Source organism: Engystomops pustulosus, chromosome 2, assembly GCF_040894005.1.
Source record: "Engystomops pustulosus chromosome 2, aEngPut4.maternal, whole genome shotgun sequence".
Lineage (NCBI taxonomy): Eukaryota > Metazoa > Chordata > Amphibia > Anura > Leptodactylidae > Engystomops > Engystomops pustulosus.
The window spans coordinates 139,894,214-139,908,547 of record NC_092412.1 but is presented as its reverse complement, the minus strand read 5'-3'; the positions used below and the strand labels follow the sequence as shown (position 1 = coordinate 139,908,547).

At 40.7% G+C, this 14,334-nt stretch overlaps 1 protein-coding gene across 1 annotated transcript; it reads left to right on the top strand.

Moving 5' to 3' along the window:
- Positions 1-7,260: 7,260 nt before the first annotated feature.
- Positions 7,261-12,931, top strand: LOC140118603 (gap junction beta-4 protein-like). The gene is made up of 2 exons (XM_072136723.1): positions 7,261-7,442; positions 9,742-12,931. The coding sequence occupies exon 2, from the start codon at positions 9,913-9,915 to the stop codon at positions 10,696-10,698; it is 786 nt and encodes a 261-aa protein (XP_071992824.1). The 5' UTR covers positions 7,261-7,442; positions 9,742-9,912; the 3' UTR covers positions 10,699-12,931.
- Positions 12,932-14,334: the final 1,403 nt, after the last annotated feature.

The window sequence follows — 14,334 nt, the reverse complement described above, 5'->3', positions numbered from 1 at the left end:
TCGGAAGCTTTGCGCTCGTCACAAGAGATGGGGGAAGAAGATTCCCTTGTTGATAGCCAAAGCACCCTCAGGTCTGTTTCTCAGCGCATATCGGTGGAGGTGGAGAAGGATGAGGAGGAAGAGGAGGAGAATGTTGGCGAGACAGAAGAGGGGAGCATTGCTCAGTCCTTCACTGTTCAGCGTGTATGGGCAGAAGAAGAGGAGTTGGAGGAGTTGGAGGAGGAGGAAATGGAGAGTCAGGCCAGTGAGGGGAGTGAATTCTTGCGAGTTGGGACTCTGGCGCATATGGCAGATTTCATGCTAGGCTGCCTATCCCGTGACCCTCGCGTTCAAAGAATTTATTCCAGCGCCGATTACTGGGTATTCACTCTCCTGGACCCACGGTACAAGCAAAATCTTTCCACTCTCATCCCTGGAGAGGAAAGGAGTGTGAGAATGCATGAATACCAGCAGGCCCTGGTGCACAAGCTGAAACAGTATTTCCCTTCTGACAGCACTAGCGGCAGAGGGCGTACTTCTGCGGGACAAGTAGCGAGGGAGAGTATGCGAGCAGGCAGCTTGTCCAGCACTGGCAGGGGTACACTTTACAAGGCCTTTGCCAGTTTTATGTCACCCCAGCAAGACACTGTCACCTGTTCCCAGTCTCGGCAGAGTAGGGCTGATCTTTACAGAAAGGTGGTGAGGGAGTACGTAGCTGACCATACCATCATCCTAAATGATCACACAGCTCCATACAACTACTGGGTTTCAAAGCTGGACATGTGGCCCGAACTGGCGCTGTACGCCTTGGAGGTTCTTGCTTGCCCTGCCACCAGCGTGTTGTCTGAGCGGGTTTTCAGCGCAGCTGGTGGCATCATCACCGATAAGCGTACATGCCTGTCGACTGACAGCGCTGACAGGCTGACGCTTATCAAGATGAATAAAGCCTGGATTTCTCAGGATTTCCATTCTCCACCAGGTGAAAGATGCTCAACCTGAATAATGTATGCACTCCTCCTCCTCATTTTCCTCCTTCTCCTCCTCTTTGTACACTAAAGCAGAGGAAACTGGCTATTTTTTGCCAGGGCCAACTGGCTCTAGCTATAGTACTCTATGTATTTAATTTTTCTGGAGGGCCACCTACCCGGTCCTCTTTTTTAAACAATTTTTGGGAGTGCCACATACAGGTACTATATGTATTTAATTTTTCTGGAGGACCACCTACCTGCTCCTCTGGTTTGAAAACTTTTTTGGACTGCCACATACAGGCACTATCCAAATTTAGTTGTTTCCATAGCGGCCTCCATACGTCGTCTTTATAGCTGCCTCCACACGTTGTCTCCATTGGTACCTCCACACATCATCTCCATAGCTGCCTCCCAAAGTCGTCCATATAGCTACCACCATACATAGTCCCCTTAGCAAACGAGCTGTGTCAGGCAGAATTTTGGGTTGTTTTCATGGCCTCCACATCAAACTTGTTAACTTTGTCGCCACCCTGCTGTGTTATCCACAAAATATACTGCCAAACTTTTATCATTTACCGATATTATTTCAGCGCTTCTTGCGCATCTGTTTACATTCCCCTCACCCGCCATAACCAAGCCAATTACTTATAAGAACAGTACTACACTTGATCTTATACAAAAGGTTCTTAGAAGTGCTGTTTGTAGCCCCCGGCTGCTTTGAAAATTATAATTTTTTCAAAGTAAACGCTTCTGACCCCCAGGCCCATTTTGCGTGGGGAGGAGCCGAGAGGCAGGGGCTTGGACAGGAGAAAGCTCGCCTGGCAGCGGACCACCAGCTCCATCCCAGGATCCAACTAACATAGTTTTAACTGCAGCACCTTTAATCTACTACTACTTTACTGCCTCCATACATCGTCCCCTTATCAAACGAGTTGTGTCAGGCAGAATTTTCGGGTGTTTCACCAGATACATAATGGAACTCGGTGCATCTGTTGCCGCCATGCTGGAGACCTGAAGTTTCAATCATAGCATCACAATATGAATGCCCCATATTGTCGCTCTTAATCATGAAACCATTTCCGAAAAAACTATTAAAAATACACTCACCGGCCACTTTATTAGGTACACCTGTCCAACTGCTCGTTAACACTTAATTTCTAATCAGCCAATCACATGGCGGTAACTCAGTGCATTTAGGCATATAGAAATGGTCAAGACAATCTCCTGCAGTTCAAACCGAGCATCAGTGTGGGGAAGAAAGATGATTTGAGTGCCTTTGAAAGTGGCATGGTTGTTGGTGCCAGAAGGGCTGGTCTGAGTATTTCAGAAACTGCTGATCTACTGGGATTTTCACGCACAACCATCTCTAGGGTTTACAGAGAATGGTCTGAAAAAGAAAAAACATCCAGTGAGCGGCAGTTCTGTGGGCGGAAATGCCTTGTTGATGCCAGAGGTCAGAGGAGAATGGGCAGACTGGTTCTAGCTGATAGAAAGGCAACAGTGACTCAAATCGCCACCCGTTACAACCAAGGTAGGCAGAAGAGCATCTCTGAATGCACAGTACGTCGAACTTTGAGGCAGATGGGCTACAGCAGCAGAAGACCACACCGGGTGCCACTCCTTTCAGCTAAGAACAGGAAACTGAGGATACAATTTGCACAAGCTCATCGAAATTGGACAGTAGAAGATTGGAAAAACGTTGCCTGGTCTGATGAGTCTCGATTTCTGCTGCGACATTCGGATGGTAGGGTCAGAATTTGGCGTCAACAACATGAAAGCATGGATCCATCCTGCCTTGTATGAACGGTTCAGGCTGGTGGTGGTGGTGTCATGATGTGGGGTATATTTTCTTGGCACTCTTTGGGCCCCTTGTTACCAATTAAGCATCATTGCAACGCCACAGCCTACCTGAGTATTGTTGCTACCCAACATCTGATGGCTACTTTCAGCAGGATAATGCGCCATGTCATAAAGCTGGAATCATCTCAGACTGGTTTCTTGAACATGACAATGAGTTCACTGTACTCAAATGGCCTCCACAGTCACCAGATCTCAATCCAATAGAGCATCTTTGGGATGTGGTGGAACGGGAGATTCGCATCATGGATGTGCAGCCGACAAATCTGCGGCAACTGTGTGATGCCATCATGTCAATATGGACCAAAATCTCTGAGGAATGCTTCCAGCACCTTGTTGAATCTATGCCACGAAGAATTGAGGCAGTTCTGAAGGCAAAAGGGGGTCCAACCCGTTACTAGCATGGTGTACCTAATAAAGTGGCCGGTGAGTGTAGAACCGCTATGCTATTCCATTATTCCCATTTTGGGTGGGGAGGAGCTGAGAGACAGGGGCTTGGACAGGCGAAAGCTCGACTGGCAGCGGACCGCCAGCTCCATCCCAAGATTAGGCAGCCTCAGAGGCATCCATGCATACTGCCCCTGCTGTTTCCTGTCCATTTCACCTCCACGATCCTCCACAGCGTCCACCAATGTCTCCATGCGCAACTTTCAACTGTCTATACCCCAGACGCTGGAACGAGCTGTGTCAGGCAGAATTTTCGGATGTTTTACCAGATACATAATGGAACTCGGACCATCTGTCGCCGCCATGCTGGAGACCTAATTGCAATCATAGCAGCGCAATATGGAGGTCCCATACTGTTGCTCTTAATCATGGAACCATTTCCGAAAAAAGAATTAAAAATAGAACCGCTATGCTATTCCATTATTCCTAGATGAAATATTCAAACGACCCCACCTGCTTTGAAAATTATAATTTTTTCAAAGTAAACGCTTCTGGCCCCCAGGCCCATTTTGGGTGGGGAGGAGCCGAAAAACAGGGGCTTGGACAGGCGAAAGCTCGACTGGCAGCGGACCGCCAGCTCCATCCCAAGATTAGGCAGCCTCAGAGGCATCCATGCATACTGCCCCTGCTGTTTCCTGTCCATTTCGCCTCCACGATCCTCCACAGCGTCCACCAATGTCTCCATGCGCAACTTTCAACTCTCTATACCCCAGACGCTGGAGCGCGAGAGGAAATACACCACATCATCCCCTTATCAAACGAGCCATGTCAGGCAGAATTTTCAGGTGTTTCACCAGATACATAATGGAACTCGGCCCATCTGTCGCCGCCATGCTGGAGACCTGAAGTTGCAATCATAGCAACGCAATATGGATGCCCCATACTGTCGCTCTTAATCATGGAACCATTTCCGAAAAAACAATTAAAAATAGAACCGCTTCTGGCCCCCAGGCCCATTTTGGGTGGGGAGGAGCCGAGAGACAGGGGCTTGGACAGGCGAAATCATCCCCTTATCAAACGAGCCGTGTCAGGCAGAATTTTCAGGTGTTTCACCAGATACATAATGGAACTCGGCGCATCTGTCGCCGCCATGCTGGAGACCTGAAGTTTCAATCATAGCAGCACAAAATGGATGCCCCATACTGTCGCTCTTAATCTTGGAAGTCGTCTCCATGGCTGCCTCCACTTGTCGTCCCCTTATCAAACGAGCTGTCAGGCTCATTTTTAGGGTGTTTCACCAGATACGTTATGGAAGTTGGTCACTATGTCGCCACCATGCTGTGTTATCGACTAAATATACCGTCAACCTTTTGTTCACATAGGAAATCATTTCAGCGCTTCTTGCTCACCTCCTTTGGTTCCTCTCTGCTGCCTTAACCAGGCAAAATACTGATACAAACAGTGCTGCACTTTATCCTTGCCAAAAGGATTTTTTTTAATTGGTTTGAAGCCTGAGTCCATTTGGGTTATGTCGCCATGCCACTCTCTAGCCTGCCGCTGCTGCCGCTGCCTCTGCATGCCATCCCCTATAGTGTCAGGGTCAATTATTGGATGTTTTAGATGCTATCTAGCCTCATTCGGTCACTCTATCATGGCCATGCTGTTGCCCATAATTTTGGCATAATGGTGCGTTTAAGCAGCCTCATGCATGCTGCCCCTGCTGTTTCCTGTCCATTTCCGTGGTGTTCCATCATTTTCTAGTTTCCAGGTGTTTGGCCAAGCTTCCCTGTGCAGAGTCTTGGTCCCCTTGAAAAATGCTCGAGTCTCCCATTGACTTCAATGGGGTTCGTTATTCGAGATGAGCACTCGAGCATCGGGAAAAGTTCATCTCCAATAACGAGCACCCAAGCATTTTAGTGCTCGCTCATCTCTAATTGGGGCACATTTACTAAGAGTAGTGAGGACGGACGGCACTAAATGGTGGAACCAATTGACAATTTAGCGTTTGGATGTACAGGTTTAAGTAGGCTGTTAGATTGAAGATAGCATAGCTTTATATCTTGACAAAGCAGAGCTGTCTTAGCATGTCCTCTTAGACCTATAACTAGCTATGCCCTACTCACAGACTCTTATTTAAATCATCCACTCCAGAAACCATTGTAGGCCTCTAAGAAAGTTACTTCCAGACCCCTTGTTAGTCAGTGATTAGAAAAAGTATATAGACAAACAAAATCCTTGGAATGACACATTGTAGAAATATGTGTTTCAAGTTGCATCAAGATAAATTATGAAGTCAATTTCTGATAGGAGTCAGGGCACAAATATGAGACTTATGTTCCTGCATAAAAGGTGGGTCATCGAGGTTAATCCAGGTAAATATTTATCAGTTTTAAGGGGCGGCAACATCTGAAAGAGATTAAGATACCTCACAGAATATTTGTCTCACTGATGGACTTGACTCTACATGTTTTTAAGGAATGTTCAGCGCTGCAGTATTGTGATTTTAAACTCCAAATAGGATCCTATTCTCTTAAAGGAAACCTACCAACAAGATCAAGCAATATAAACCAGGGGCACTTACTCATAGATCCTAGCGTGTGATTGTGGTAATCTTCTTATATTTTTTAAAATCAATTAACATAATTCCTATGAAGCTGCCGCTTCACAGGCTGCTACACTACCCCCCCCCCCCCCCTTGCTCCCTCAGCAGTTCCCCATCCCTCTGCCTACTGTAATCTCAGAGAAGTAGAAATTTCAAGGGAAGTGCTCCTGCACAGTGCAACAGCCTGTGAAGTTACAGAACGAAGGGGCCCTGGTATCACATCCAGAAGTCCTTCTGCTTCATTAGCATCGTTTTAAAAGTTGATATTAGAAGGATGGAGGCCATGGATGACAAATATTACCACAAAATATTACCACAGTCACAATGCCCCAATCTATGAGTTGATGTCCCTGGTTTATCATGTTTGATTTTGATGGTTGATTTCCTTTAAAGAAGGTCTAAGGTAAAAAAAAAATTCATTTACTGCTTCGTAAAGGACATAGGGTACATGTTGGCATATGTGTTTTTTTTCTACAATTAATAATCTCTAGTATTCTTTTCTTTGAGCCCCAAATTGAGGCTCTCTTATGCTCTGACAAAATTTCTGTAGACATTCCACAGAAACTCCAGCAGAAGGAAAAAGTGGCAAAAGGCTAATAATTGTCATATGCTGCAGATTATAAAATTGCAGAGTTGATAATTTCACACATGTGGCATATGAGCAGGTATATTGTTTATGCATTAGGAGAATGATGAAGCACATCTCTGCATGCATCCTCTTTGACAAAGGTGGCGCAACAACATGCCCGGAAGACATGGCAGCAGAGCTATCATTGGGTTCACTATAAGGACTTTTATTATTTTGTTATTGGCCACATTCAAAGGCATTGATAGGGTGGCACCGTATAACAGAAAGATGCTCTATTTAAATTCCTTAAGTGGGTGCTATATATTTTTCTACATATGCCTTTTATGCTGTAGAAGGGGGGCCCAACTACCAGGGAGTGGGTCTGTGTGGGTCGTTCCTGTCACTGCAGCCAGCGCTTGGTGTAGAAATAAACGCTGCACAGGCCCCCCGCCAAATATACCAAGAGGCCACATGCTTGGTGGGGGTATCATATGCTGGCATATGATATCATAAACATGAGTGTATGATAAATAACCCCCGATATCCACCTAATATGATGCTGAATGAAAGCCTCATGCTGCAATAAATATGTTACTCATCCCATTTTATCGTGTTTTAATTGCAATAAGGAAAAAAACTGAAATAAAAAATAGAAAAATGGGCATAACATTTTATGGCATAATATAGGGATTTATTAACATCTATGCTATAGGTTAGGTCTATTCATTTTAAAGAAGTATGGCTTTCCAGCTGCTGAGAAACTACAACTCCCAGTATGTCTGTACCTTCAGTATAGTTTTTTTGTCTGCAGTGCAAGGGTTAAAGCCTTCCCTCGTGTTTCTTTAGGAATTATAGAACACACCTCCACTTGCACTCTTCCCACAGATTGGCTGTAAAACTGAAAGATCCGGTTTCTTCTGTGCTTGTATGAAGAAAAAAAAAGTGGCACTCCCTGGGACTTTGAATCTTTGGTTTACAATTGAAGAAAGTCTGAGAAAATATTCTTTTTTATCTGAATTATAATACAGCAATTCCATTCTTGGTTTTTATTCTCATGGGAACCTTAAAGCACCCTATAAAGGTATGTGTATTACTTACTGTCCCTTAGCTGAATTTTATAGGATTGTTAGTGTGGGAGGTATAAGGACATGGGGACAGGACAGCTCCAAAGTCAGACACTGCAGTTACAGTATATTATTATGTTTCTGAAACATGCTTGAAATTACAGTATATTCAGAATATATTATTATGTTTATAGAATGAGTTTGACATGTCATTGTTTGTTAGTCTTATCATGATATCAGGTTACATTTTAATTATTTATAAGATATGTTATTTTAATCCATAAATTAATTAGATATAATCTGACTAATGATTGTAATTCCATAATTGGCCACTCATTTCTGAGGTTAGTGAAGTCTTTTTTGAACAGATGTTTTTGTGTATAACTGTTAAAACCAGATCTCAAGTCTTTACTATGCCATTCATCATCTGAAAAACGACAAGTGCCCATACATTTGTAATATCATTTGGTTGAAAACTCATTTGGTTGACAGGGATTACTCTTTGGCAGAATTATGGCTACCCAGAGAATAAAAGGATCTGACATTGTATTCCACATTCATTTCTACAACTTCATTTCTCATGAGAGCACATAGAGGCAACTTATACACATAAGATGACCAGGCAAGCTTGAAGAAATCAACAGGTTCAGGCAACTTTACTTTACAGGAGCAAGCGCTTATCTGGACAACTAAACTCTTATGTGGTCCAGCCAAGTTAAAAGGTCACCACAAAGCGATGCAACAGCTTAAATCTTTTTCCAAGTCTGGTCTTTCATAGCAAGTATAGATGCTGAAATCACACTGTAGTCTGACTAGCTGTATAAATGTATCTTCCTTGTAGTCATTAAATATGGTAGTAGTGAAGAAGCATAGAATATGTATGTGTAATGTACTTTATCATTCTGTCATAATTTGCACCAAGACATTCTGCGCCACATTTCTCATGATCGTTTCCAGCAGTTGTATGACTTGTATGAAGAGGGACATGGTTTCAAAATGTCAGTGCGCCAAAAATGATGCTAACGTGCAAGAATAACAGATTCCTGGCTTGAACTTAGTCATCTAATAGGAGATAGCAAAGTACAACTAGACAGTCTTACACTACACCAGATTTATCATCCAGCTTCAGACTCAGTGATAAAACTGCTACAGCAAAAGACTGTCTAGTCTTAACTTAGGACACTTTGAAAAAATCTCCCCCATTGTTTTGTACATTTCCTCCGAAATCCTGGCTGTGCATACAATGCCAGTGCACATGCATGTCCAGTATTCTTTTAATTTTCATCTTCAGCAGCCATATAGAAGTGAACAGAACACCAGTAATGCACATTCACTGACAGGGCCAGTGGATCCTATGGAAAGGGGACAACTTTGTGTTGTGTGACAACCCCTTTTCTAAAGCTTATACTAGTTAAAGGGGCACTCTCAAAATGTTTAAAACCTACATCTTTAGCCTAAAGGTAATGGAAACCAGTTTTTTATTAACAGGCCATAAATCCAGCCACGACTTAGCCTTCAAAGTCATCTAATATTACAAGCTGAGGAGAATTTAAATATTACAAGCTATTTTTGGAGCAGAATTTTTAAGGAAACCTCTCAGCAGAAATTGTTCGAATAAAGCATTATTGGTTTGTTGACAAGCTGCTTCACACCTTCCAGGAAATTTGCAAATATATTTTTCCAGGATGGGATATGGAAAACATTGACCCTTTAACATCAAGCATGATTTTTTCAGGAATCCTAATAACATGATGCAGGATAAAAGCAGTACATCTATTCCATAAGGAACAGACTCTGAACTGTAGGCAGCACAGTCTCAATGTAATGGCAGTAAGTCTCTACATACCTGCTAACTATTCCTACATGCTGTTTCAAATAGTTTGAGAGTGCACAGTTTTTCCTTAAATGGGGGATTTCTGGGGATTTTCTAATAAATAGGATTTTTAAAGCTTGTATAGAAATTCATTCTGAAATTTCCTTGAAAATTTGGAACAACTGCTGTTCAATGTGTAACTTTTCTAACATCATAATAAAATAAAATAACATTTAAAAAAGTATGTCAGCACAATGTAAGGACATGGTAAATGTTAGTAAGTAACTAATTTGGGTAAAAAAAACTTGCTGTCTGAAAACAATGGTGAATTTTTTCAAATTTCTGCAGGGTAAAAGGACTTTAAGTAAATAAATCTCTGTCATGTATAGTACTGTATAATGCATTGTATTGTACATATTAAGTCAACTAAATCATATTGAAAATGTATATATATGCCTAAAATTTGGTAACAAGAACTTTTTCGCTTTCCTTTTTAATTCCAGATAATGAACAGAGCAGTAACAGAACATTTTCACCATACAAAAAATCCTATTTATTAGAATATCAAGTTCCAAATACATGTGCTACATATATATATATAAAATGGTATTGAGCGTGAAGAAGCAAAGATTTTGAACTAGTGAATAACAACAGCAGTGTTCATCAAATAAACCATGAACTGGGGGATTTTCCAAGGTCTTCTCAGTGGAGCAAGTCAGTTCTCTACAGCATTTGGACGCCTATGGATGTCAGTAGTCTTTGTCTTCCGGTTACTGGTATATGTGGTGGCAGCTGAAAGAGTATGGGCTGATGAACAAGGGGAATTTGATTGTAATACAAAACAGCCAGGGTGCCATAACGTTTGCTATGATCACTACTTCCCTGTTTCCCATATAAGGCTTTGGGCTCTCCAGCTTATTTTGGTTACATGTCCATCTCTTCTTGTTCTCATGCATGTGGCTTACAGGGAGGATCGAGAAAGAAAACATAGGGAAAGACAGGGAGAGGATTGTGGAAGACTTTACATACACACAGGAAAGAAGAGGGGAGGTTTGTGGTGGACCTACCTTATGAGCCTTATAACAAAAGCTTTAGTGGATTCAGTTTTCCTCTACATCTTTCATCACCTCTACAAGGACTATGCTTTGCCCAGAATTGTCAAGTGCTCATTGCCTCCATGTCCAAATATTGTAGATTGTTTTATATCAAGACCCACTGAAAAAAATATTTTCACCTTATTCATGGTTGTAACTACTGTTGTTTGCATCCTACTTAACCTCTGTGAAATAGGATATTTAGTTTCTAAAAGATGTTGTGAGAATATGAAACATAAAAGCCAGTCTAATGTTGTAGCTTATCTCCAAAAACAAGAAATGTTCAATGTCAACAACAAAGTGAATGAAGAGATAGAAATGCTGCCAAACATCCACATAACACCCCCTGAAACTAAATTAAAGTAAAATTATGAATATCCCAAGGCGGGAACTCAGAACAGTGAAGGCCCCTTACACAGGGCATTATTCAGCCCCTGATAAGCATCAATGAAATTATATTGGTTGATCAGAACTTATTAAAATACCTTTACTCTGTGTTTCTATATTTAAGTTTTTGCATGCAGTTTCAGAAGCCAAAAAGAGACGTGGATTATAAAGGGAGAAAATAAATGTAGAAATGATAAAACCTGAACATGGAAACTCAGCCTAAGGCCTAGATGACCTGATAGATTTTGCTATGGTTTCCATTGTTTATGATGTATAAAAGATGATGTGAGACGACAAATGAGTATTTACTTGATTTGTGTTATTTGCCCTTCATTCGTTGGGCAATGATAAAAAACAAGAATTCTGAATAATGCTCTGCCAATCATTAGCTTGCTTAGGGTGGCCTTCATCGAACAAAGCAAATAAAGAGTCAGAAGATAGGTTTTAGATACTTTCATTACAAGAAATAGAAAAATGATTCACATCTTAAAACATGAATGGTGTACTTTTATTACCCTCGAAATATGAGAAAAACACACAAACAAGGTTTATATGTGATATTCAAGGACAAATGAAGACATATTTCATATCACATTGACATAGTACTGTTTACCATTCTTGTCCTCTCTAATCTATATTGCATGTAGCACATGCATCACAAAGTGTGCTTTTAGGAAACATCATGTAGATGTGAACAGCTGTGAGAATTCCCAAGCTGTCACATTTTATACCATTCTTGGCTATTGTGTTTTATCTTATCATCTACTTAAGAAACCAATGTCTAAAGGTTGCACTCATAAACTTAAAGGGTACATCATTTCATAAAGGTCGCTGAACTTGTATAACAATCATATACGGTCATATTTCCAACTATGATTTTTACACCCTAGTTGAATTTAAATAAAGAGCTTCTTTCAAATGTAAGCATCATTTTCTACCACAAAAAGAGGTAGAGGGTTGGCAGCCACCATAGCCACAGCACAATCATGGTTCCAAGTTCCATAAATCTGGTGATGGGTCACAAAACAGATTCTAAAACACATGGAAACTTTGAATTCTCTTAGTCCATTGGCTTGTCTAAATTGAATGGTGCCCATTTGGCAAGCTGTTATGCCAGGTTTTCAGACTGTCTTAGAAGCTTTTTTGCACATCATATTTATTATAGCGGCTTAGATAGCTTGATACTTGTGGTAATGTCTGCAATAGATATTCAACTATGTCATCCCTTTATCCCCCTAAGCCCACCAACAGTGTATGTGATGTTTAATCCTTGTTGCATATTTCTACATGCCAGCACTTCTGAAAAATCATCTTTTATTCTCATGTAAAACACAGTCAAAGCAGTCAGGCTACTACTCCAATAGGGAACTGAGTGAATTCCAGCCTATATTTGCGACTTTGATCTGTCTAGCATATCTGGATTTATGTGATAAAGTTAGAGTAAGTTGTCTCGAAAAGTGGAGTGGGTTGGAAAAAGTCACAGAAATTGTGAGACATTTTTAAGATACAAAAGTGTCTTAATGATAGAGTACTTAATGATAAAGCAAGAGTAACTTGCTTTATCTTTTTCATGCAATATGTTTATATGTATTTATTTCATTTGTTATCATTCTTATGTAGAGCACAAATAGTACAATCGAACTGTCATCTATCTATGGCGATTGTAAGAAACACATTACTGCTATAACAGTGCAGCTCAAATCTATAGTTGTGGATTGTGATGACATACAATCCCATACAAAAACAGTGTGCAGGTGTGGTACTTGTTTGGAGGACAGCTGCTATTTTTAAATTCTGTGCTAACCCTATCCCAATCTAACCAGCAAAGCTGAAAAGGTTGATGCAGAAAACAGAAAATCTAAGGCTGCTGTATATGCTCCAATACCTGGAGTATTGTCTTAAGTGTTGAGGCAAAAAAATTACTTAAACACATGCAGCCAATGTTTTAAATCATACTTGGTACTGTAATTCATAAATGTATTACATGAGAGAAGAAAGTTTACCAAATGGAATGTGGACCAGCATGGCATATTTATGATAGCCAAGTTACATATTGGCTTGTTGTGATGTGTAAATTTGCCTATAAATGTTTTGTATCCATCATTGTTTATATTTCAAATTAAATGTATTTATTTTTACATTTTTATGTTGTCAAATAAAGTGGTATCATGACCTTTATATTGCACAAAAATAAAGAATTTTGTCTTGCAAATAGCTTGTAAAGGAGATTTTTTGGATTGACTTAGGAGTGAAGTTCTACGCACTGGTATGGACTTGGATCTTTCATGATCTTTAAGGAGTCCTATACTGCCTTTTTAATTCATATTGCAATAGCCACCAACAAGAAGGAAATGACAACTGATTTTCACCATATTTAAGAAACATCATTTTTTGTTTTTCAGTTTTTCTTTTTTAAATGAGTGATTTGATTGTTGTTCATTGGAAACAATGGATGTTCTAGCAAACCAAAGAAAATTCTGAAATGTTATGCTTTATGAAAAATAGTCTACATTACTGAACATATTCATCAACTAAGACAGTGTTCAGATTAGTTTTATGTTCAGCTTAAACACCAGGAAAGCTCCCAGCATATATGCTCATTGTGACCATAGACATATACCGGCAGACGGAGGCTTCCTTTTTACCTTTGTCTGCTCAGTATATATCGGATCAAGGAGAAAAGACTGGATGAAAAAGCACAGGAGTCTTTGCTTTTTAATCCTTCTTTCTGCTAAATAGAGCAGTTTAAGCTCAGTGGCATCCAATAGAGGCTGTGGGAGATGCATGCATCCGAAACCTCCTGTAAGCTTTTGCTCCAGTGATGTAATTGTGCAAATGTGGACTGTTACGTCAACTGAGATAAACCTAGCTGCCTCAAGGATTTAATGCAGTTGCCAGATTTATCTTTGTATCCCAGATGTTTGTTCAACTTGTGAGACTTTTGGGCTCTGAAATTGTTCTTATTCTTTTACCTAATAAGTCCCAAAACAGAGCAAGCTAGACCCAGACTTACTTTTGGGACTAAAATGTCACACACCACAAAAAGTAGCAAAAGTGAGACTAAACAGGCAACTCATCACATGTATCACAAAGGGAAAAACTTAATATACATTGCAATGATTAAGCTGGCCAACTTCAGGAAACTTGAAAAAGTGGCAGCCCAAAAACTATGATACATGTGACCATCTAATAGTATGGGTGTGACCAATAGTTTGCAGTACACCATGGTACAATACATGTGAAGTCCATGTCAAGACTCATGAGCTTCAACAGTTTTGCTGATAGTTTAAAGAACTAGAGAATAAACTGACAACATTTGACAAAGTAAAGCTAGTACTACCCTTTCAGGCACAATTACAGGAGATGGTAGAGAGGATGGAGAAGGATACTCTCTAGAAGAAAAAAGATAGGATGCGCAGAGATAAGTTGGATTTTGATAAAGATAGGGCCTACAAATGGACACACAAGGGGAACCGTAGATTCACCACTAGCAGAGTGACCACGACTGACAAACTGAACAGTACTCTAGTGAGGATTTTTTTGCCACAGACTCAAGCAAAGGAGACACAAGATCAGAAGGGGCAAACAGGGATCTTATAAACCAAAAGAAAAGAA

Coding starts and splice junctions, on each gene's coding strand:
- LOC140118603 (XM_072136723.1), top strand. CDS start 9,913: ATGAACTGGGGGATTTTCCAAGGTCTTCTCAGTGGAGCAAGTCAGTTC.